This window comes from Chionomys nivalis, chromosome 2 (genome assembly GCF_950005125.1).
Source record: "Chionomys nivalis chromosome 2, mChiNiv1.1, whole genome shotgun sequence".
NCBI classification, from domain to species: Eukaryota; Metazoa; Chordata; class Mammalia; order Rodentia; family Cricetidae; genus Chionomys; species Chionomys nivalis.
Window position 1 is genome coordinate 8,767,444 of NC_080087.1, and position 26,825 is coordinate 8,794,268.

General features: G+C 44.1%; 1 protein-coding gene across 1 annotated transcript in view; it reads right to left on the minus strand.

The window, feature by feature from the left end:
• Positions 1-26,825, minus strand: part of Pacrg (parkin coregulated) — a 452,266-nt gene that overhangs the window by 201,158 nt on the left and 224,283 nt on the right. Inside the window, exon 3 of the mRNA XM_057763180.1 lies at positions 4,554-4,725. Within this exon, the coding sequence (XP_057619163.1) occupies positions 4,554-4,725 (172 nt within the window). The remainder of the gene's footprint in view (positions 1-4,553; positions 4,726-26,825) is intronic.

The window sequence follows — 26,825 nt, forward strand, 5'->3', positions numbered from 1 at the left end:
GTCATATTTTGTTTAGTAGAGCTGGTGTTTAGACTGTGTTTTGTGCTTTATGAGCAAATTTGAAAGTTGATTTTCCCGGCTGGCAGTAAATAATTCCACACTCACCATCTTTGCTTTGAGCTTCTCGCCCCTTCTTGCTGCCCCTCGGGTTTGCTGCCCCTCGGCTGTGTCTTTTTAAATCACTGCTGGATGAGTTTTGCCTTATTTGTTGATTTTGAAGGCTTAGAGCCCAGTCCTTTTGAATTTTGAGTCACCACAAAATTATCATGACATTACGTGTAGCCATGAACTCTTCTCTGCCAACCGCTTCCACTTAACTAGGGGTGGTGACTCCTGGCCACTAGGCCTGCGGACTCTGAGATCCTCACTTTGGGTTGACAGGGCTGGAGGCATCTCGATGTGTTTTACAGCTCATGGGTCCACAGGTCTTTACTACCGGGAGGCAGAGCACCAAGGCTGGGTCCTCCTCCTCCAACATCCTGTCACTCATCTGTCCGGCTTCAGTTGTAACCAGCCTGAGCCCTGGTTATCTTGATGCACAGCCTTTCCCTGTAAGGTTCGAAGGATTCTTCCTTGTTCTTTCCTTCCTTTCTCCATCCTTTTCTCTTTTTTTTCTCTTCCCTCCCTCCATCCTTTTCCCTCCTTCCCTCTCTCCTGTCTCCCTTCCTCCCTCCCTCCCTCCCTTTCTATTTTTCCTTCTTACTTTTGCAAATGTGCTTTGCCAGGCTTCTTGTCATTGATTTTTCTCTGCACTGTGCGAGCTCCTTGACAACATGGTAAAGGCTGTTTTTCCTCCCAGGACCTCTGCCTTGGTTTCTGTTTGTTGTCCTAATACTTTTCTAGGGAACACCCATCTACAGTTCCAGTTTGGGTCCCAACTTCCCTGCTAATTCTCCTTACTCATCCCTTTCTTACAGACTTGCCCTTCCTACACTGCCTTATCACAGGCTGGAGCCCACGATTACGCTCTTGGTGTTGGGTGGTTGAGATAGCTGTTTCCCTTTGGCTTGTGGAGTTTCCCTTACTGCATTCAAATTTGGTTATTTGCATGTGAGTTCCTCTCTTATTTAGGATGTAGTGTTGTAATAACCTCTAGAATTTCAAGACTATCAAACAACATTCTATGAGTTTATTCTGCTTCAACACTCAATGTGCAGCATTCTTTTCCTCTGGGCATTCAAAGTTATTTCTCCCTGTCTCTCTCCCTCCTTCCCCCTTTCTCTGTCTCTGTCTCTGTCTCTGTCTCTCTCTGTCTCTGTCTCTCTCTCTCTTTTCTGTACGTGTGTGTGTGTGTGTGTGTGTATGTGTGTGTATACTTTGCCCAATGGGCCATCCTCCCCTCCCCACCATGGTGTTACTTTCTAATTTCTAAAGCAGGAGACACAATTATGGTTGCCCCTGGCCCTTTCCCTCCCCGTCTGCTCCACTTCCAACCCTCTTCTGAATTCGACAAGCAGAGAATCTTCGCTCACTGTGGCTGCAGGCTGGGTTGAGATGGATTTTTCTTTACTGTAGACCAAACATTAATCCCAGACCAAACATTAATTCCCAGGTCAGGCCACCAGAGGACTCTTCCTTACCCACAACAAAACATCTTTCGACCGCTCCTTGCACTTGGTGCTGTGTCACTGACCACAGGGACACAAAGCTGGAACATCCCGTTGCTGAGCCTGAGTACTTTCGAGTGTCTAACCCAGAAAAGCTCACGAGGGTGCAAACTGAGAGAAAGGAGCAGAGGTAGCTGGGCCATGGAGCGATTATAATGGAAGAGGCAGTGGACGCTAATTTGCCTACGGTAAAGCATGAAACCTTTTCTTATTTAAAGCCTATCAGGGCCCATGGGCCACTCTCTTTACCCCAGAGTTCTCTGCGATCAAGTCCTTTCACCTAACAGGAAGAAGAAAATCATATTTCTATTCTTACTATTTTTTTTCAGTTTGGAAACCCTAGACCCACTGAGTGCATCCATATTTCATCCAGGATTTTCAATTTTGTAATTTTTTAATAAAATAAATCCCGGATTCTGGGAATGCACAGAGGCATGGCTCCTACCTCTCTTTCCCACAGTGAGTTAACCCATGTTCGGCCTTCACGGATACTAATTAGAACAGCTGACTAGTGGTAAAAGGTACAGTTTTGCCCCTGGATAAAGTCATGATTATACTAACAGTATGGTTTGAGAATAAGGTACACAAGGCGATTACATGTTACGCCAGTTATGCACATCAGCCAGTTTCTATGCCAATTAGCTTCATTCCCGAATCCCACCTGAAAGACGATTTTATGCGCTCTTTTCCCACCATGAGCTGAAACCTGCATGATGCTACACAGTGAGCCAGCATTTCTCCCTGAGAGATGCTTGTCTTTCAGTGACAGGAACCAGGATGGGGAAATGGTGACCGCATCCTGGACAGCCATGCAATGACAGACACCAGGAACAGGTTGTCCTGGCTACTGGAACCTTGGGCTATCGAATTCCTATTTTGCTAATTTTCCCTGACAAACCATGTTTACTGTTTAATAACGTTTCCGCTATCGGGAAATGACCTCAGGTGTGCCAGTTCCATCCATTTTGTCTTCATAATGCATAGCTTTTTCCCATTTCTTTAAGTGCCTTCAAATGCAGATCAAATAGATTCTCCCTTTACCCCATGTCACCACTCTCTGATTTGGTCTGCTTTAATTGTAAAAATAATCAAAATATCACATAGGAATGCTCTTTCTGCCCCTAGTACCTGCACCAATTAAAAAATCACATAAGAACGCTCTTTATGCCCCCTCCCCCCCGTATATGCACCACTGAAGTGTGGAAGCCCCTCAAGGAAGTACCTATCTATCACCCATCTGAAATAGACAGAGCACATATTTTAAATTGTAGGACAGAGAACTGGACTTTGGTGCTCTTCTGATGGGCGTGGGAACAAAAGGTCAGATGGTTCCTGGAGAGAACAGTCTGGTTCTCTTTTGTTTCTCTGTGAAACTTGTATATCATCTTCTAAGAAATTTCAACTAGAAGTGAACATCTCTAAGCCAAGTGACCCAGAGGAGAGAACAAATCACAAGTAGGAAAGTCTGAACTACTCAGCCTCCGTCTCATTCCTGAGGGCCTTGTAAAGAGTCCTTCTGGAGGCTGATGAACGAGAGCAAGGGCGTGCTGGCCACTCAGGGCCCGTTTGAAGGCCTTTTCTTTTCGCACAATGTCATGATGACCCTTCCTGGGTAGAAGGGGGCTGCCATATTACCAGCCCTCCAAAGGTTCAAACCAATCCAAAAAGTTCCAGAGCTGGCTCTGGGTGAGCAGGGATGAGAGCAGAATGTTGACGTCCCAAACCTTAATGCCACTTAGTTACTTCAAATCAACAAAAGATGGACCATAAACAAAACTAAGTAACCCAGGCTCTGGGTAGCGACCCCAGTGAACTCATCTGTCCTCCTTCTGGTCACACCATGTGGCTAGAGCACACGAGACTGTTAAGATGAGCCCTGAAAGCCTCGAAGCCCAGGAAAGGGCCCTCCAGCCTCGGGGAAGCAGTTGACCTGGATAGGAGCTGGTACAGAATGTAAAGGGGAGGCAAGGTCCTTGTCACTCCGTGCAAGTCTTGGGGCAGCTGAGGCCAAAGCTGGGAGTTTTACCTGCCTGGGATAGCTCAACGTAGGGAAAAGAGAGAACTCTCTCTGTTGTGGAATTCTCAGAGCCTCTGACCTCCTGGTTTTATTAGCAGTATGGTGAAAGGCATAGCAAGCTGCACTGGGCCTGGTGATGCCTGGTGGGAGGAGCAGGCCCAATTCTCCATCTGGGAATCGGTGCACCGACCTCTTTAATCTTTGTGGTGAGTACCAGCCTGGCCTGTGGGGATTCTATTGCCATCTCTAACAGAAGCCAAGAAGATGTGATGGAAAACAACCGAAAACCTAGCCCGGTGCCTGGAGAGCTCACAGGACCGCATAGGAAAGCTGTGCGGAGGCTGCTTTCAGGCGAGCGGGAGGCGGCCAGGCCTGAGCAAACTGTGGCGAGGAAGCACGCTCCCGTGTTAGGAAGGGAAACACTAGTGGTCCTTGTCTCCTGGAGTCACTGCAGGAACCCACTGTGAATTAAAAGTTCCCTGTGCTAAAAAACTATTTTCTGCCATCCAGATCCCGAAATTATGACTTCTACTACTTCATGGACTCAGCAAAACTGTATTTCTATTTAACTTAAAAAAGTAGAGGTGCTATTTAACAAGAACTTGGGGTTTGGATATGGAACACATGAAAGGTCACACACATTACCTCCAAATGGGCAAGTTAGTGTCTGGACACCATGTCATGACCATGCCGTATCTCAGATTAGTATGACTGTCCTGCGATTTGTTTTGTTTGTGGTTAAGTCATGGTGTAGTATTGGTGAAGACAAGTATTTTCAGAGATTGCAGTTGTCTGGCCTCAGAAGTCAGTTTATGAAACTCCCCCAGCCTGGGGATCGTCTCGGTCTGCTGTGTTCTACTGCTTAATTAGAAAGTTGTCAAACGTGGCGGCGGGCAACGCTGAGTGACGCTTTCTACCTGTTCACTTACTTTTTATCGGGATAATGAGCTGCGGAATGACAGGCAGAATCTTGTTCCCCCCATGTTCCAGCATGTCGTGGATTCCTTGCCGAGCAAAGAACTCATAGGGAAATGTCATTTCACAGAGCCCGTCAAAAAACAGAGGCAGGTAGTGATGGTAATCCAGCTTCTCGATTTCTACCTGGAAGCAGAGAGAAGAAACGCCCTGTGAAAACAACGGTTGAGCAAGATGTGCAGGGCCCCCAGGCAGCTCTGTCCCCTGCTTTGGGGAAGAAGACCCCCGCACCCAGTCGCCAGAAGTGCGCCCCATGCCTTTGATCTCTCAGCAGTGAGGGTAACATTCTCAACTTTGAAATCTCAACCACCAACTGCCTTGCTCAGATATCATTGGGAGCACATTGATAATTTATTGATTTTGCTTTTTGTTTTTCCATTTGGACCAAGTCTGATCATAAATGTTCAGATTAGGATTCAAGATAGGTGCATTGAAAACACATGTGTAAGAACAAAATGAAAGGAAATCCAAACTGGTCTAAACAGATTGATTCGTAAATTTCTAACAAGAATATAATAAGGAATATATATGTGTGTCAATAATTGGCCAGTAAGGCAATGAGGGCCACCTATGGTTTCCTGGGACTTGGGTGACAGTACAATACTGCTGCTATCAAGAAAACAAGGGAATGAATGACGGATATCTCAACCCTGAGTGGATCTTTTAGCACATATTGTTTTCCCAGTACAGGGCCAATTTCCTTGTTTCCGAGTCTACCAATGTGCCCAGTCTCCTACGAGCTCCTATTTAAGTGACCTTGAGAAATGCCCTCCTTAATAGTAGGATGCTTTTCCTCTCGGCCCTCCGGAGTCTACAGGCTTATCTCTGCTGTCCCCACGATGTGGGCGACTGGTAGCCAACAGAGCACTTTCTTCAGGGTCTGAGTGGTTCTGAATCTATGTCTATGGTTCCCCAACCCTAGGATTCACAAACGTAGGAAGACACGAAGCTACATGTACTTCATTAGTTAGATTAATTTGTTGATTTACACAATGTATATGATTCCAGTTGAAGTGCATGGAATAACCTCTGAGTAATGGTGGTCCTAAGTTTCTCTGAACATTTCAAAGTGGGGGTGGTATTTTGCACACTATGGGAAATTTACTGCTATATCTCTTGGATACAAAGGTACAATGTTACTTACAATTTTACCTGATTCATAGTTAATGCTTCCTGTACTATTTTTTTCCTTGTGTTTTAAAGTATATATAAAAATCCCATAGCACTGATCACAGTCATTCTTTGTTACTGAAACTTACATTTTGCTAATTTCCCTTTTCAGAACATTGTACTTGTAGGTGTGCTCTAGTAATTACCAACTTTTACATTTTGATATGATCTAAGACTGTATTTTCATGTTAAGTCATTTGCAGGTATAGCAATGCCTGATTTAATACCTGTCATTTGTATGAGTTCTAGTTTCATTTTTCATAAGTTTTTTCTTTCTACTTCCCAGTTTTGTTCAGTAGATTTTGTTTTATTTATTTACATTGTATGATTTTGCAAGGACTTTAAAGACAGGACAGCTTATTTAAACACTCTATTGTAGCCATCTTTTCTTTCTCAGGTGTTTCAGATACATACTTTTAGGGAGACAAGGAAGTTAAATATCTCCTAGCAAGATCACTGACGTGCCAAACTGTGTGTGTGTGTGTGTGTGTGTGTGTGTGAATTCTGTTTTTCCTTTCCATGATTTGAGGCAACAATACTATGAATAACAATGATGCCAGAGGGCATGATGACAGGAGCTATAAACACTGCGTTGGTGTCCTTAACAGGACAATGTTAAAGGACATAACTAGTGTCCCAGTGTCAATATATAGGGAACCTGAGGGGCACGGGGTGTCCGGACAACTAATTCCCTTAAGGTCCACTGAAGCTCATGATCAATGCTACAGCTGGGTGGGATTCAAACCAGAGCCACTGAATGGGAGATGTCGCTGCTGCAGCCTGGTGAATCGTCCTTTGTCCTATGTCTTCATTTTCCACATCATTACCAATGCAGTTGGATGGAGTCCGATCTAATATTATCATCACTGTAACTGAGTGGCCTAAAGTGTGTTTTCCACTCCCTCCCTTCCTTCCTTGCTCTCTCCAGCCTTGTGTTTCGAGGGCCTCTCCTACTGCATGGTGGGAATTGTTTTATCTCTTCCATTTTGTAATATTTCAATGACAAATATTGAGTACCCACATGACTCTGTTTTCAAAAAGCTGTAAGGAAAATTCATAAAATAACATAGAAGAAGAAGGGAGCAGTTGGAGACAGGGAAAATGATGAACTACCGGGTGGTGATAATCCTGTCTTTCCCGACCTGTTTGTCACCGGACACATGAGTCACCGGCGCAGGTCTGCTGCCATCACAGTGAACAACAACATGCCCTTGCATGCTGACAACCTTCTTTAAATGCTGTAGACAGGAGAGGACTTCTTTCCGTGTGAAACCTCCTGCTTGCATGTCTTCTAGGGGCCCATTTTGTGAGCATAATATTGTTTCTTTTTTTTGAATTTGCCTAGGCTTTGGCAAGGCCTCTTGGGGTCCACTTAGTATAGGGAGCTTCATGTATTTTAATATCATTTTACTTGACTTTTGACTTTACCATTCTTTCCTCCTTCCCAACCCCTCCTCTTCAATTTCTGTTTTCCCTAAATTTCCCCTAGGAGCAAGCAATAGGACCATCTTCATAGTAAAGTGAATCCTCTAGAGTGATGTCTACGGCTCTCTACTTCCACCCTCTCTTTGCCCACTTGCCAATTGCGTCCTTAATTCCCTTTGATCAAGACCACCAATGGTCACCTTTCTCTAACCCTTTTAGCCCTCTTCTGATCTCATTAGTATAACACAACAACCCTTCCCATCCTCCCTGGGCCTCCTGTACCACATCCCCAACGCCAGGTCTCTCCCATTCCTTTGGGTGATGGACTTCCACTGCTCCTGGTCAAAGTCCCACAGGGCTCCCTGACCCATGCTTTCAGTGCCTTCTCCCTCTGGCATGTGCAGTGCCCTGGAGACTCGCTTGCCTTCACCCCACCCTACTTGGAAACTGTCTTTGGAGGCACATTCCTACAGCTGAGGTGGCAAAACCAAGATACTAACAACTGAATGGGTCAAAACAGGCATTTAGGGCTGTGGAGAAGGCTCAGCAGGTAAAGGGAATAGCACGCAATCATGATGACCTACTTCAGGTCCTGCCACCCACACGAAAAGTCAGGTGCAATGCTGTGTGACTGTAATCTCAACACCAGAAGGGCAGAGGCAAGAAATTCCTGGGGCTGTTGGAAGTAGAAGAATTAGGAACTACAGGGTTAGTGAGAGACTGTCTCAAGAAAAACATGGAGAGCACTGAAAAAGATGCCTTCCGTCAACCTCTGACCTATATTGTACAGATACACACACACACACACAGATACACACAGACACAACACACATGCGCATATACACACCTTAAACATTTCTTTTCCCACAGTTATGGAGGTTAGAAACGCAGCATCAGGTGTCAGCATGTTCAGGTTCTGTTGAGGGCTCTCTTCTGTACCTCGGAGAGCATCCTCCCCTTACCCTCACAGGCCATTCTTCTGTGTGTGTCGAGAGTGGGCTCCCAAGCCCCTGTCACTTCTCAGAAGGACACTAATACTTTTATCATCTCCATCTAGACCCAGTTGGCTTCGTTTTAGTACCTACACATGGTCAATGGGAATGAAGTGGGGACAGCTCAGTCCATGGGACACTCTCTTACCCCCAGAGTTCTCTGAGATCAAGTCGTTCCGCCTAACATCAGTTCAGGGAGGCCCCTTTGTCATCACTGCCACCACTGCCACCCTCTATGACTTTCTCTCAGCTGTATTAAGTCTCTGGAGTCCTGTCGTTCAGTGAGTTTGCCACTGTTGAGGAGGATATGCCCACAAGAGTCCTTAGACATGGTGGGTGTTTCATTTATTTATTAATATATCTTTATTTATGAGTGTGGGCATGCCATGGTATGCCTGAGGAGGTCAGAGAACAACTTTCAGGGATCAATTCTCTCCTTCCATCATGTTGGTCCCAGGGATTAACCATGACCTTGGACTTGGCAGCAAGCATCATTACCTGTTGAGCCATCTTGCTAAGCCTTGGATTTTAACCCCAATCTTTTGAAATCTACCAGGAAGTTGACTGAACTGAGACACAAGGGTCAGTGATGAGAGCTTCTGCTCACCCAAGGCCAGGCTATTACAGGGGTCTGCAGGGTGTGGAGTTTTATGTTGATCCTGAAGCAGCAGAGGATGTACACACCCCTGTAAGTTTACATAGCCTACAACTTTATTCTTCAAGTAAAATGCTCTTGTTCTCTCTGTGGGGACATATCTCATGAACCTGAGCATTTCATGATGATGTGACAAGGTGTTGAGCACCTTAAAAGACAACCAGTATGAATGACTTCATGTTTAGCCTGAAATTCACTAGCTGTCATGGAGGGCATTCACAGACTGACCTGTGTATGGGCGACAGCTTAGGAACGAAGGACCTTCAGGTGCAATCACCCTAAAATATGTCCACGACGGCAATGAAAAGGTCTGCATTGTAAAAATCTAGATGTTGGGACTCTATGATTTGGCTCAAGTCTTGAAAGGGGCAATCCCTGAGGTCCCTCATTTATGGTACACAGTGTTGCATCACGACTATGTTGTAGGGTGCTTCTAAACTACTGCTCTTTTTGGTTTGTTTAGGCTTAAAAATGACTTTTTAACAGTTTATTTAACAACTAATAGCTTTCTATCTATTTTTGAAGGTATTGTGATTGTGTAGTTCATTTAAAAATGTAATGTATAATTAGGAAATATAGGTTGTTGATGGATAATCATCAATAATAGTCAAGCTTGTAGTGATGTTAGATTTTCTGGATATATAGAGATATATTTCAGTTAGATAGGCATTCTTCATATCTTTCAAAGACTGCAGAATATGGCATTTTAAATGTTTTAATAATTTAGGGCTTTTCATGACAATGAGACACGTCTGCTCCTGGCAGAACCAATCTACTTCAAGAGGAAGATGGATATTGAAGAGGCTCCTTATGGAGTTGGTTAGCCATTTGGGCAAGAAACTGCTCTTGCCTGGACTGTTGCATAAACTGGACATAAAGAACCTACAGAGAGAAGACTGCTGAACTTGCCTAAAGGTGAGATGTTCTTTCGGGGTTCCTGATCTATGAAAGAGTCTGTGAGACATTCTGCAGGACACAGCAGAAAGTGACTGAACTGTCTTTGAATTTTCCTGCTTCATGGAAATGTCTGCTGGATACTATGGATGGGCCTGTAGGCTGAAGATGGATGCCCCAACGGTACAAAAGAACTTTGGGTGATTGTACAGGCAGCGAGATGTCTCTGTCATTTCTAGAGTTTTGGATTTCTTGTTTGCTTAGGTAATATTATATCCTTCTGGAGTCTTTGATGGTGTTGAAGAATGATTAGTTATAGTTTTTCTTAGTTATGATAAAAGATAAAATAGATATAAATATTGTAACTGTAATTCTTACTTGATAACTGTTTTGTTATATGTAATTGTACTATGTTAAAGTTAAAGCCTTTCTTTTTTGTTTAAACAGAAAAAGGGGAAATGATGGAGGACGGTCATCTTTCTATCTGTTGCTTTCATTGGTTAATTAATAAACTGCTTGGCCTCTGATAGGGTAGAATTTAGATAGGTGGAATAAACAGAACAGAATACTGGGAGAAAGAAGCCGAGTCAGGCAGTTGCCATGATTCTCCCACTCCAGACAGACGCAGGTTAAGATTTTTCCTGGTAAGCCAGCTCATGGTGCTACACAGAATATTAGAAATGGGTTAGATCAATATGTAAGAGCTAGCCAATAAGAGACTAGAACTAATGGACCAAGCAGTGTTTAAAAGAATACAGTTTCTGTGTAATTATTTCATATAAAGCTAGCCGTGCGGGTGGCCAGGTGCCAGGAATGTAGCCCGCAGCTCATATTACTACAGTGACCAGTTTAGTGCTTAAGATAATGTGTATTTCTCAAGAATCACCATAAACTCTCGTTTACACATTTGATAATCTTCTTATGGAAGTTTATGAAATCCAGAACTAGAAGAAACTGTTTGGACTTGGACCGAGCCAAGGGCTGTGTTGAACACAAGGTTAAAGTCACAGGTGCCTCACTGGTCAGCAGCCCCTTGGACATTAACCCCAGAGATGTGAAGTGTTCTGTGCATGAAATCATCTTCAGAATCCATGCAAACATTGTGAAGATCACAGCGCTTGCACCGCTGGATGCCTAAGTCCTCTGGTGACCTTTGGCTAGAAGCAATAGAACTCTATCTCCCTTAGCCTATCAAATTCAGTATTTCGTCCCCGTAACAGACATGTCTCAATAATGCCATACTGAATGGTAAGAAACACACTATGGTTAACAACTTCTGGGATATTCTGACCAGAAACTACACACTTTCTCATAGTTTCATCAATTAGCAAATGGAATACTGTTATAGCCCATATAATAATTCCTGAGGACACTATGCAGAATTACAAGCTAATATGTAAAGGTGCGGTTAGCTATGAATGTATTACAGACTTATATATACTAACTATGACATTTCTAAAGCAAGGCTTTTAAAATGTTCTCTACCCAGAGGCAGCCACTAACTTGCTGCAAGAAGCCTTACACAGTCTATAGGTGTTAAATGTTGTCTGTAGATGATGTCTTTAACCCATTTCACACATATGGGTCCTGTCTCTAAATGTGTATAGACACAGTCATGATGAATAACTTAAAATTATTTCAGCCATTTTATGTTTCAGCTATATTAAATATACAACAAAGACATACATGTTGCATGTTTAATTTTGACATTGGAAACTTTTGAACATGACATGTGTTCTTGGAAGCAGGAAGATGGTAGACAAGACCGAGATGAAGTCATAAACCACCAAAAAATCTAAATCATGAAACAGAGCATCCTAACAACACAGGTAGAAAATGGGCTGAGCTCAGAGATACTCAGGTGCCAGAGATGAGGATGAAAGCCGTCACAGAGGTAAGTGGGGGGCTCCAGGCAGTGACAGGCAACCTCAGGAGGATCAGCCCCAGGCTGAGACATGGTGCTGAAAACACAGCATGCCAAGAGAAGGGACCTGAGCAGGAATGCCTGCGCAGTCAGGGAACTTGAAGACTGCTTCCCTGGTGAAAAGGGGACCAGAAGGCATCTCTCTCTCTTTTACAGAAACAGAAAGATAACTTGATGGGAAACTCTCAGTGGAAAACAAAAATACCCGAGAAATAAAAGCCCAAAGAATGTAAAGGCTAGAAATCAAATCTCAGACAATAGTGACGGCCTTCACAGGGACCAGATCCCAAACAGATGAAGGAGCGTGATCACCTCCACAATGTGGAGACATGCACTGGCGCTCGAAAGCCCAGCTCCTGCTCTCACATATGCCGTTGTCAAATTTCCACCAATCACTATGGTGACAGAGTGACCCCCCCAACTGCTCACTCGGCTTGTGGGTGTGGGAGTGAGTGCTGGGGCTGGCAACTTGAAATAAGAGAGTGAAATATGAAAAGGGACACTTCAAAAAGCCCTTTAAAACAGTGACAAGGCTGCAGAGATGCCTCCGAGGATAAAGTGCTAGCAACATGCGTGTGAAGACCTGAGTTCATATCCCAGGAACCCAGGCAAAGCCATGTGTGGTCAGGGCATCTGTAATCCAGCATACCTACAGGGATATGTGGGATGGAGACAGGCAGTGAGGACATGTGAGATGGGGCTAAATACAGAAACGAAGAAGTGTGGTGGGTCAAGCCGGCTCTCAATAGACGGCTGTCACCAGGCACATTCTTGTTATGTATTAGTTTATAATGGGCACATTTAAGACAAAAGGTGGGAAATAGGAGGCAGGATAAAAACTGAGGGGAAGAATACTTTATAAAAATGTATCATATATATATATGACATGATATCTATAAACAATAATATATATGTATACACAATAAATATATTATATATAGTACATATAACAGCATACATATGCTGTCTATATGCTATCAAAATCACACACATATACATCATTTTGACAGATTTTTACCAATAAATGCTTCACAGATATGGTATCAAGTTATATCCCCATAAGCAATATGCCAGTTCCTCTGTTTCTATTGTTTATCCAGAGAGAATGCTATCAGAGGCTGATTCTTAAGGACATCCGAGATAAAAATGGCATTTCAGTGTGGCTTTAACTTCCATTTCTCTCCCTGTGAGCATGACCACCTTTCAAAGACATTCCTGAAATCCATTTGTAAACTGTCTCCTGTGAATCATATTTCCATATTCTTTGTGATTTTTCACTATGAACCATTGGTTTCTTTTTTTTCTGGGCCTTTTGCTTTTGGGGTGGAGCATAGTGGTTTGTATATGGAGGGATCTTGTGTATCTTTTGCTAATGCAGTCATTGTTACGTTGCTAAAAAATTTCAATCATTTCTGTGTCCTGAAGTTTGAATTATTGTTAGAAAGAGTTGTCTCCAATTTTGTGCCATAAAGAATATAGCCATTTCCATTTAAATCACGAACGTATTGGTGACTTTTCTGGTGTGAAGTATAAGGTTCTCTTTCAGCTACGGTTCCTCTCCAGCTGGTACCCAGATGTCCACGGCTCTCTTTCAGCTACAGTTCCTCTCCAGCTGGTACCCAGATGTCCAGTGCATGTACAGAAGTTCTACACTTACAGAAAAGTCCATCCTGGCTTCCTCTTCTCTCCTCAGCTTGACCACTGTTCATGAACCAGCAACCCTTTTATTTAATTCTGAAAACCGCCCAATAGCTGTTAACCTCTTGTAGGATTCACACATTTTTATTGTTAGAATATTTTCCTTTTTAAGTTTTATTAAAATATAAAACTTTAAAATACATTTGAGATGTAAGTTCCACTTTGAGAATCTACACATAACTTCAAATTTGACAATTACAGCAAATGCATTCTTTGAAAACACATTACAAATATTTTTGAAAGTTAAGTAAGTACTGAGCCCATAAAAAGAATCTGAAGGAACCCAAAAACATCTGTCCTGAATGTCATATTCTCTAAAGCAAATTAAACAAAATAACACTTAGTAAGGCAAAAGCCTAACTTCTAATCCTCACAGATTTAGGAATTTAGAAATTCTTTTGAATTACTCATAAATCAATGAAAAAAATCACCACAGAAATAAAAACATTTGAAGCACTGAATTACAATGAAATCATTTAACCTACTTGCAGAGATGTCTTTTAAGAAAAGGACAATAAAAGACAGGAACACAACCCACCGCGTGAGCCCCAGCTCAAGACAGGAACACAACCCACTGTGTGAGCCCCAGCTCAAGACAGCAACACAACCCACTGTGTGAGCCCCAGCTCAAGACAGCAACACAACCTACTGTGTGAGCCCCAGCTCAAAACAGCAACACAACCTACTGTGTGAGCCCAAGCTCAAGACAGCAACACAATCCACCATGTGAGCCATACCACAATGCTGTAGCCTCTGAAGACAACTGAACAACATGAAAATCAAGATTCCAACAGTATGTTAAAAACCAGGCCCCATGGGTAAAATGCTAGGACATCACAACATTGTATTTGTGTTTGTAGACAAAATCTGAAGGAAAATGCATGCACAAACATGGCACTCTATGGTGAAGCTTTGAAGACAGTCACTGTTACTTCACCCACCATTGTAGAGGTTCTCGCTAATAAAACAAGACAAGAAAAAATGATCTTGAAAGTATGTAAGAGAGAAAAAAATGTTCAGCGTTGAGGCTAATATGGCTGACTACAGGGCACATTCAGGGAATGTACAAACACTATTAAGCAGGGAGAGAGTGTTGACTAAAAACTGTTGTACCAAAGAGGGCGGCAATGCCATATGTGATTAAAGCATATTTAGAAAATGCTTTTTTAGAAGTTCACAATAGAAATAAATAACAAAACGAGTTTGTTAAGAAATAAAATTAATACTTGATATGTAAGACTTTACAGAGAATGTTAATTAATTACTGGTTAGTGTAAAAGCCAGACAGGAAAGATCTTCAGGGATCAATGACATTGGCCAGGCTCTTAGACAGATAGACAGAATTGCATTCTGTGGCAATTCCTCACTGCCTGAATGGTCACTGTATACAAATACTGATTGCCCTGTCTTGGTGGAGGATATTAATTATGGAGTCACAAATCTGGACGTGGGCTAGAAAATCAAATTACTTTGTACAATAACCTTATTTTAAGTTTTTGTCAAAAATGCTACCAAGACAGTTAAAGGTCAGTTGTAAGCGGATCTCGAATTTATTCACACTTAACCTTTATTATCGAGAAATTTTATGTTCGTAACTGTAGCAGCCGGTGAGTAATAAATAAGGGAGCGCCCCATGTTCTGTGGCTTCAAAGCTTCCCACTCTCCATCACTTGCCAAAATGTTAAGGTTAAGGAAATTTTTAAAAACTTAAAATTAGCATTTATTTTAACCAAAGAGAAATACCAAGGGGCAAAATGTATGTAAAAATACATTTTTAGAGTTTATCTTCCCCTTTATCACATTCCTGATCAATGCTAAAAACTGCACTCTCTAGAGAGGTGCAGGGGGTTCTCTGGGAGCCGCAGAGTCCATGAAACAAGCAGGAAATGTGTGAGAGGCCAGGAACGTCTCAGTGAAACTTCAGGAACTGAAAGGAAGACACTATTTGTGGCTCCAGCCACCGGTATTCATCGCAAACATGTCAGTGTTTTTTAAAAACTGTCCTTGAATGCAGTAACATACAGTTGATTTCAATACACTCAGTCACAGAAAGAAAACGAAAGAGGTTAGCTCAGGGGATGCCCTAAGGCCACTTCAAGAAGGACCAGCTGTGTGGGGCAGTAGTGGACTGTCCCCCACACCAGCGTACTGGGCATGCATTTGACAGATGCTAGTTAGCATTTATTTGCATTATTTGTAATCAGGATTTCTTCTGTCTCTTAGTTAGGAAACTAAAGTAAAAGTTAAAAATAAACCAATCACAGACAGTAGCTTAGCAAATGTTTAGATGTCTGAGTGGGGCACACAAGAAGGATGCCTAGGAAGAGGCCCTGCTCAAGAGAATACCTATGGAATGGTGTGAATGGCTGAAAGTGTCATCAGGTGGGGGACTGCACCAGACTCAGATGGGAGACAGTCACCGCTCTGCGCAAGGGCCCTCGGAAAGGCTGCTGGAAGCCAGCCAGGGCTTATCAGGAGATGATGTCTGGTCTGGGCAAACGTCACCTGGGTTGGGGTGACCTGTCAGGCAGTTCCGAAGAGACAGGAGGGCCTCTGTGTCAGGTGGACACTGAACTAGACATCTCAGAGAAGGTTAGAGATGATGTAACAAGCGTGTGGTTAATAATGACCCCAGTGGGGTCGTAGGAAGATCAGAGTTCAGGGACCAGTGTCTGAGCGTGAGTAGTCAATGGAAATTCAGATGTGAAGCCACAGAAGCCTGAATCATGGTCAGGATCTCTAACACAGACAAGAAAGACATGACAGAAAAGGATTTCTGTCTGTCTGTCCATCTATCTAATTATCCATCTCTATCATCTGTCTATCATCTCTCTCTCTCTCTCTCTATCTATCTATCATCTATCTATCTATCTATCTATCTATCTATCTATCTATCTATCTATCTATCTATCTATCTATCATCTCTCTCATGGGAGGAATAGAGGAATATTGAACAGGGTTATGTAATTAGCTAGGCACGGAGACTGGAGGACAGGGTGGAATACATAGGATAGCTATGTCTCCAGCACTGACTGCCGGCATCAGGAGCTGCACAGGGACTGGGGTTACAGGCCATGTGCTCAAGTTGGGATTTAGGATGAGACTGCTTGGATGCAACCAGAGACTTAAGAGCCACACTGAGAATTAGCCTGGCAGACATCTGCATGGGAGCCATGGTGGTTAAAGGGTACAGGAAAGGCCCTTGAAGGGAGCTCCAGGCACCTCCTCATTCAGAAGACAGGAGGTGAAATAGATGCCTAAAAAGGAAAGAGTAACGCGGGCTGACTTGGCCTGAAGGGTGGGAGTTCGGCCATGTGTCACAGAGGGAGGAGATTCCTGGAAACAGAAAAGTATAACAGAGTGTTTGCAGGCAGCCATACCAGAGGGAAGCACAAGTCTGGACCCTAGAAATATTTCTGGAGGAACTTGAGCCATGTCATGAGGAGGGGGCAGCATCAGGACACGCAGACCTCCATCCTCCACCCCTTCCTCCCAAGTACTGCAGAACTGCCCTGCCCTGGGAGAGGTCCTGGGAATCCCCAGAGCTGGAATCCCCGGGTCTCTGAGCACCATCCTTTGTGGGTCTTGGGATTGTCCCATGTGACACCTGCCGGTGTTAGATGGGCACAGACAGGTGAGAACTCTGAGAAGACGCTGTTGCTCAGAATATTGTCACATCTATCAATCAACATTCCATTTTCTTCCTTTCTAGCAAGAAGCCGCGTTTTGGCACTTGCAGACGGCTCGCCGCTTGTGTCCTCAGTGACTCTAATAGATTACGTATGTGCTCCTCTCCAAGCTCCAAAAGTCCAACCGCTTATCTTAATGGGTCGTTTGGTGCATGGGACAGCTCAAAAGGTGGCACAGATGGTGAAGCCATTGTGAAAGCTTGTTGGGGGTGTGCCAGCCAATTATAAAGAGCATGCCAGTTACTGTGTCTGGAACGTTGCTGATGGGCAAAATGGATCCTCAGAAACCAACTCTGCATACAAGAGGGAGGGGCACTGGCTCTGGACTCTCCTCTGTTCCTAGACACAGTAAGCTCATGGGCCAGCTAATCACTCCATGTCTCAGTTTCCACATCTGTAAAATGGGACAAAGATGGCATTTTCTTACTGGGACTGCAGAGAGTTAAATCAGAGGAAAGCTAAGATTGTGCCTGACAGAAAGGCATGGAGAAACGAAAGCTGTGGAAACAACCATGGAGACTCTGACTGCTGCTTTCTCATTGTGTGCCTGGCTGTCTCTGTCTTAGGGTAGGGTTATTCGTGTGGTAGAGAACACATGACCAACAACACGCTGGGAAGAGAAGGGTTTATTTGGCTTACGCTTCCACATCACTGTTCATCATCAGAGGAAGTCAGGACAGGAACTTAAGAAGAACAGGAACCTGAAGACAGGAGCTGTTGCACAGGCCATGGAGGAATACTGCCTACTGACATGGTCCCCATGGCTTGCTCAAACTGTTTTCTTATAGAACCCAGGACCACCAGACCAGGGATGGCACCACCCACAATGGGCTGGGCCCTCCTCCATAAACCACCCAGCACAGCTTCTTCAATGGAAAGCACTAGATTAGGTCCATATTCCATAAAGTCTGACAATTTTAGTCACTAGAAATTCTCTTTTCAGTGTGCCAACATTTTCGTAGACATTCTGATGGTGCCCCAGCCCTGTTGATGCCAGCCAGTGAAGGGTAGAGGTCACTTGTGAAGGACACGAGCTATAGCCCAGGGAACTCACAGGGCAAAGTGGCAGGCACCAGCGTCTGCCAGTGATGCAGGGGCCTTTGAAGCAGGTCAAAACACCCCAATCAAAACTCCCATTCTTGCGGGTTTTCATGGAGCAACAGTAAATCTAGGGAATAAGAATGTGAAATGCAGGAGATCACATCTTTACTATAATAAAGTACTTTATAAAGTTTATTTGGAATTAAAAACAAGTTCATGTTCATAGAAGACTACAGCTACATTCTAAACTGATTAAGAAATAATACAAAGTTAACGAGGCCATACACGTTAATATGGGCATTTGCTAATGTGTAAAAATGAAATCAGTTATCTGTCTAGAGGTTCTTCTGCCTTCGGCGCTTAACTGTGGGCCACACGCCCCATGGCACTTTCTACGGTGCAGTATTAATCATCATGCTATCTGGATGCTTTGGGATTGTACGCCAGGAGCACGTGGGGAGATAGGCTCAGTGCAACAGTTTGTAGTTCTGGAGACGGAAACGCTAAAGGGTTTGGGGAATGTCGCTATATTTCCTCTGTTTGAGTATTTGTCTCGAGCTAGAGACTCTCCCTGACACAGTGGCCATTTCTTCAGTGCACAAGGAGGAACACATCTGTGTGTAGCAAGCCCGGAGGTACTCGGTGTTCTCTGCTCTCCAGAACCCCATCTCTAAGTTCCCTTGGTCACCCCTTCCCTCTGCTCATGAGTTCGCTAAACTGTGATTAAATTTGGTGAAGAGTTTTTCCTTGGCCCTTAAGTATATCTGGCTGGGCCCATTGTAGCCCTTCTGGAAAAACCCAGTGGGGAATCACCGCCTGCTTCTTCCATCCTGGGTAGGACTGCTTCAGCTCTGGTAGTGACCGCATCTGGGTGTCTATCAATCTCCACTGGGAAGATGGCTACTTATTAAGGACTTGTGGTATAATGAGCAGCTGAGATCCAGACTGTCTGATCTCCACATGTGACGGTGCCTCAGTGTTCCCATCCACCCAGGTCTCCTACTTATCCAGTCCAGTCAGCCTTCCTGTCCTCCCTGGGGAGGGAGGGGGATCCATGCGTCATTTATGCACGTTTTCAGCAGACGCTTATTTACTTCTTTATTTGTCTACTTATTTATTTGTTAATTATATTCTGGCAGCGCTGGGGCTCGACCCCGGGGCCTCATGCATGGGAGGCAAGTCTTCCCCTGCTAAGCTCCACACAGCCAGTCACTTATGACGACTATGGGCACGGATTTGCTTACATCCTCGCCTTGCTGCACTGTGAGCCCTGGAAGCCATGTTCCACACAGTGTTTTCGTCCGCACCTTCACGGGACCCCATCATACAAGCTGTATTGCCCTTGGCAAATGGTCAGATCATCAGATTTTCAGAAGACCTCCCCAACAGGAGCTCATTTATTCTCTAGGGTGTGGTCTAATATCCCTTCTAAGATCAGCATGTCTGTGGACCTCAGCCATGAAAGCCCCTCCACTGTCTATGAGCAAGGGTGGTGCCCAAGCCCTGGACCACCCACGCTTGGCTCTCACGCTGTCCGCAGGTTCCCCTTCCAGCTTCTCCACGACATTCCCTTTACACCCTATACTCCAATTGCACAAACAGCCCTCTTTGCTGACTGTGTCTGGACTCCTGGAAGGCTTTCCCACTTCTCTCCATTCCCTGTGGATTCTTATACATCACCACAGCGCAGGTCAGATCACAGGCGCCCCCTCCTCCCTGTCTCTGCTGTAACTTAGCTATATCACCTTGCGCACATCACATTTGGGCTCCTCATTCAAAAGCGGATGTTAGCAGTACACACTTCAGCCGTCTTCAGTAAATAACACAACTGGCTCATTCATGGAACGCTCTAAGCAGTGACCAGCACATGCTTACCACCATTACTAACACTTTAGCAGCATTAGACACGTTCTAATTACACGAGCAATTAATGAATGTGTACTCAAATATTTACCTAGATTCCAGCAGGAATTAGGCCTCTTGTTGCCTTTCTAGTTGGAGCAGAGAAGCAGGAGTAGAGACTCCCAGACACAAGGGGCTCTGTCGGAGCAGGAGAGAGAAGGCAAGCCAATGGCCAGCATCATACTCCCCAGATCCTGCGCACAGGGTGGAGGTTGCTCGCATATGCATACCTCATGGATGGACATGTACCCGTGTGTACACAAGAGTGATGCAGACAGAGAGACTGAGGGAAAGCTCGAGGTGCCCGAGTATGGTGGCAGAGGACAACGACTGGCTATGGTACTCTGTTTCTCACGGAATGGGCCAAGAACGTTTCAACTACGAGACTGGTGGTGCCCATGCCAAGTCAGGGACAATGCGCCACTTTGTTAAGTCATCAGCACTAGAGTGAGGCAGGCTGTGGAGTCAGCCACACTTCAGTAACATCGTCAGGAATCTTCAATGCTAAAAGAACAGGTGAAAAACCAGCTCCAGCCATGGAAACTTTAGCCTTGGACACAGCATCCACCCAAGACCCACGTGAAATAACCTTCTCGGGTGACTGAGGTTACAGGAGAAGGAAGGGGGCAAGGTGAAGTTGATTCCACACACACCATTCCATGGAAGCCAGCCTGATGCCCACACTCGGCAACACCACGTGGAAGGCAGCGATGGGAGGGAGAAGTGAAGCCGTAGGAGAAAGACTTGCTCCCTGTGCCCACTGCCGGGAAACACGTTGTCCAGAGCAACATGGGGATAGACAGAGACAGTGGGCATCCGCATGGTTTGCAAAAGTGGGGTCCTAATTCCCATCACCACCAGGTGCTCACCACGCACACATGTGCGCACACGCATGCACCTTTACACTCACACATACACACACATATACATACTCAACACACATATATACTCACACATACACACACACAAATATACATTCACACACATACACACACATATACACACTCACACACATATATACTCACAGATACATATACTCACACAGACACACACTCATACATACAGACTCATATAAACACACACACACACACACACACTCAATTTACACAACACTCAACATTACCATTCCTTTGTGTCTACATTTGACCCAGCCCAGGGTCTGCTGCACAGATCTAGATGAAAATATTAAAAGATAAATGAATTAATGAATCTGCTTTTTAATCTACACTCCTCTTTTGGGATCAAATATCCATTTCATATTTTTTTTCTGGAAATTTCTTCAAAATAATATGCCAAGCAAGCATTGGTTTCAGACTTTCTGGATCTGGTCATCTGGGATAACAAGTCATTTTGTGTGACTTTAAATCCTTCATTTCAATCTCCCTCTGATTCTCCAGTGAGAGCTAACATCCTATTCGGGGAAAAATGACTCGCCCAAAGGCAGAGAGTGATTGAATTGTCCTCTCATCAATCCTAACTTATTTAGGCCCATTGTTCTTTTTCAGCTGAAAGGGGCTTTTGATTTCATTTAGTTTCCTGTACTTTCATTTCATGAAAAGTGCCAAACAAGGCTCCATTATTAGGCCCATCAGACCCTGCTGCACGGCGGGCTCTGTGTTCTGGCCCACAGCACATCTAGCATTCCGGGAAACCACTGCTCTGGGGTCAGGACCCACAGTCACGGCAACAGCTTTCTCTCTTCTTTCTTTCCTACTCTACAGGATTAGTTAGGCCACTTTCATGCCATAGAGAAAGCACTTTGAGTGTGTTTCCCCCTTTCACCTCTCTTCTCCCTTTAATACCCTCCCCCTGTGCAGCTTTACTTCAAGTTCACGTCATGAGCATGTATATGATTCATGCATCTATAGCATTTAGACCCACAGGTAAGAGCAAGAATGCCAGCCGTATCCATGTTTCTGAGACTGAGTTAATTCACTTACTATGGTTTCTCTCCATTTGCATCCATTTACCCCCAACAACAGAGCCTCATTCTTCTTTATGAAAAACATTCCAGGGTATAAGATTAAGAGTCACGTTTTATTTCCTTGTTGATAGACACCTGTATTGGTTTCATTGCTTAGCTGTGAGAATAGTGTTGGACAAAACTGATGGCAAGCGTCTCTGACCTGTGACTTGGAGTCTTTTGAGCAAGTATCAAGAAGCTGAGTCGAGCTGAGTCATGTGTTGGGCCTCTCATCTTTTTGAGTAACTCAGAAGCCGCCTGGAGCTCAGTGCTGTGACTGACTAGACTGTGTAGACTTCAGGTGGAGAAAAGGACTCTTTATATGAAAACACCCGCACCTGTGAGTATACTTCTCCTTGATTGGTCAGCCTAAGGCAGATGCTCACACTCTTGGCCTGCCCCTGCACCTCTGTGGTGCACATCACAATGAGATGTTACTCCATTCACAGCCAGAGGAGGAGAAGGTGCAAGCTGAGACGCTCATGAGAAGGCTTCTTTCACTGACCCTATGCAAGCTGAGCTTCCTTCTAGCTGCACACAGATTTTGGCCTCTGTCACCTACACGTCTCTCTTCCCTTTCTCCTCCTTGTACACGGTCTCCTCTCCTGGCCCCATTTGGTTCTCTAAGTACACCCAACAAAACCTCCTTTGTGTATGGATTCGGCTTTTCCAAAAAGTCTCAAAATCAAGTGCTCTGTTGATTGAATTGAACACTATAGTCAAGCACACAGGTGGCTTCCAGCCATCCTCTGTGACATACAGAATGGATCAGCTGGTTCCCCTCCTGATCACAGAATGGCTGTGTGCTAGATAACTTTATGTCAGCTTGACACAAGCTGTAGTCATCTGAGAGGAGGGAACTTCAATGAAGGAAATGGCACTATAACAGCAAGTGATAGGGCATTTTCTAATTTAGTTATTGATGTGGGAAGGCCTAGTCCATTGTGGGTGGGGCCTTCCTGCACTGGTGGTCCTAGATTCTATAAGAAAACAGGCTGGGCAAGTCATGGAGAGTAAGCCAGGAAGCAGTACCCCTCCACAGACTCTGCATCAGTTTCTTCCCACAGGTTCTTGCCCTGTTTGAGCTCCTGTCCTGACTCCCTTCAATGACGGACTACAATTTGGGAGTATAGACCAAATAAATCCTTTCCTCCCCAGCTTGCTTTTGGTCACGGTGTCTTGTCGCAGCAACAGTAACCTTGACTAAGACAGGTTGCCAGCACTCTGGAAGTCACCCAGTATCACCCCAAAGGACAGGGAAGACCTTCTTGTCTTTTTCTCAGAAACAAGTCCTCTCCTTTGCTATTCTTAGAACTGAGCTGGAATTCCATCCTAAATGTCAAATAAATCACCATCAATACAAATACATTTGCCAAGTCCCATGCCCTTGGAGAAGGAAGAGCAGGCGGTGTGAGCAGACACCAAGACTTCTGTGGACAGCAAGAGGTGGGGAAGTCATCATGAAAACCACCCAGACGACCCTGGGCACGGTAGGCCCCACTGCTGCTGGAACCGATTGCTACCCCAGCAAAGTCAAAGAGCACCCCTGAGGGCCAAAACAACTTCACACAGGAAAGGCGCTCTACTAGAAAAGGCTGCGATCCAATAACACAGAGAAAACTTGCAGGATATGTTCATAAACGCTTTCAGAGAAAGAGATTCGGAAAGTATCCCATTCAAACAGCTTTTCAAAAGTGCCTAGGAATACACCCAATCAAAGAGGTGAACAACCTTACAAGGAGATTTCAAGAATTGAAAACAGATATCAAAGAAGTGAGACCAGGGGAAGACCTTTCATGCTCCTTGATTGGCAGAATTAATATTGTAAAAATGGCTATAATACCAAGATCAATTTACAGAATTAGTGTAATCCCTATCAAAATTTTGATGTCATGTTTTATAGATGTAGGAAAATGATTCAAAAACTCAGGTGGGACCAATAAAGGCCGTGGGTAATGTAGTGGCATTTCAACTGCATTTTAATAAATAGAAACTGCCTGAAGATCTGGGAGCAAAACAGTCCCACTGGTCAGCCTTACAGACCAGGCTATGGTAACACACACCTTTAATCCCAGGAGCCACATTAGTTGCCATAGAAACTGGGCAGTGCATGCCTTTAATGATGGTGGTGTACACCTTTAACCCAGCCTCAGAGAGTAATATAAGATGGGAGGAGACAGCTCTTACACACAGTTTCCTTCTTAGATTCCAGGAGGCAGGATCGCCCTTTCAGATTGAGGTCGATAAGAGCCAATAGCTGGCTGTTTTGCTTTTTGGATCTTCAGGTTGAACCCTAATTTCTGACCCTGAGTTTTTATTAATCGTGCTTCAGACAACCTAACCAATTAAGTAAGTACAAGGCTGGAGGTACCATGATATGTAAACTGAAATTATATTACAGAGCTATTCTCTCTCTCTCTCTCTCTCTCTCTCTCTCTCTCTCTCTCTCTCTCTCTCTCTCTCTCTCCTCTCTCTCTCCCCCCCCCACACACACGCACATGCAGAGCCTGGTATCAGCATTGGAATGGATAGGCAATCACATGTGCGCACGCACACACACACACACCCACACACACGCACACACGCACACATGCAGAGCCTGGTATCAACATTGAAATGGGTAGGCAGATCAAAGTGGCATAAGAGAATCCAGAAATAAACTGAGAAAGCAATGGCCACCTACTTTTGTTAAGGGAGGCAAATCACACAGTGGGAAAAGAAAGCCTATTCAACCAATGGTGCTAGAAAACTGGTTATCTACCCACAGAGGAATAAAATTAGAACCTTACCTCTAACTTTGTATAAAAATCAATTCAAAATGGATCGAAGACCTTAATTAAAAAACTTGAAACACCGAAAGTATTAGGGAAAACACGGGGGACTCTTGTCGAGATGGTGTTATTGGCAAGAACTTGTGGACGGAGCCTCAGTAGGGCAGGAACAGGACCCAAGTGTGAGCAGAGAGAACCCCACAGGTGAAAAGTTTCCGCACACCAAAGGAAACCGTCAGCGGAACACAGAGCAGGCACAGAAACGGAGACATCTCTACCAGCTGCACTTCAGGCCGGGGACTAGTGGCCAGGATTTCCCACTGCAGAAATTAAATACCAAGGCAATAAAACCTCCAATCAACAGACGAGGGATTGAAATAGACAGTTTACAACAAGAAACACACATGGTGAATAATTGATTTTAAGTGTGTCTGTTCCTCCTTATGATGGAAATTCACATTAAAACTATTCTGAAATAACAACTCACCCCAGTCAGAATGTCCATCACCAAGAAATCTGATGTTGGAAATATTAAGGAGGCTGTGGGTAAAGAGGACCCCTATTTATTGTTAATACAGCCATTGTCGTTTGGAAGTACAAAAAAACAAAAAAACAAACAAACAAAAAAAAACCAGGAAAATGTACAACTTCCTCATGGGCCATTCATTCCACTCCTGAATAAAAACACAGAGAACTCACGGCCTACCATAGAGATAACTGAACATCCATGTTTGCTGCTGTTCTATTTATGACAATAAAGAAATGTAACTAACTTAGATTTTTATCAACAGGTGGACGGATAATAAAAGTGTGCTATGTACACAACACAGTCTGTGACTCATGTGGAAAGAAAAATGAAGGTAGAAAATTTGTAGGAAAATTGGTGGATTTAGAATGTATAATGTTAATTGAAGTAACCCGAACCAATAAAAAAAGAAAACTGCAAGCTCCTTCACGTATAGATGCTGGCTATAATACATGTATGTAAACAGTAGCAAGGGTGGGTGGTGTGTAATGTGCAGAATGGGTAACATATTAGGTGATGAGCAAGGAGAGAAGGCAGGCCATGGACACATGCGCCATCGAAGAGGAGATAAAGCTGGCTGGCTTTCAGTTCTAGCTCTCCCGGGGCTGTTTCTCGTGTGATAGAGGAGTCCACAGAAACACCGCTGGCAGTGCAGGTGCAAACCACACACAAAGCTCCGTGACTTCAGAACAGCCATTCTAACTGCGCCAAGGTCTACGGAGCTGCAGAGAGCCTAAGACTGGGCAAGCGTTTCAGTGATCCCTTAATCTCCCTCTGTGATGTTTCTTTTCATGAGTTCACTATAATGATGTGTGATGGAGGTGGGTCTTGTATTAATCTGTTGCTTTCATTGGTTAATTAACAAAGAAACTGCCTAGACCCATTTGATAGGCCAACCCTTAGGTGGGTGGAGTAAACAGAACAGAATGCTGGGAGAAAGAAGCTGAGTCAGGGAGTCGCCATGATTCTCCCACTCCAGACGGACGCAGGTTAAGATCTTTCCTGGTAAGCCAGCTCGTGGTACTACACAGAATATTAGAAATGGGTTAGATCAATATGTAAGAGCTAGCCAATAAGAGGCTGGAACTAATGGGCCAGGCAGTGATTAAAAGAATACAGTTTCCGTGTAATTATTTCGGGGCATAAGCTAGCCATGCTGGCGGCTGGGTGTCGGGGACGCAGCCCTGCCGCTCATATTACAACAGATGTGATTTAAAGAAAGAAAAGAAAAAAGTTCAAAATGAATCTAGCAGGCTAAAATCCAAGTGTGGAGGGTTCTATGCTGTGCAGGGTGCAGACTGTGGTGTGGATATCTATCTGGGGGACTTAAAATCCCAACATCTATCTGTTTACACAGTTGAGGTTTGCAAAATAACTCAGCAAATTTTAGAAAAAACTTACCTGAAATATAAAAAAATCTAAAATATTGAAATTGGAGGGATAGAACTTGGCACAAGAAAAATAATTGGGATTATTTGAGATTAGCAGGCACATAGCACTGACAAAGACTTATTTAAGGAAAGAACTACAGATACCATTGCTATTTAGTCATTTTTGATCACTTAAACTTCCACAT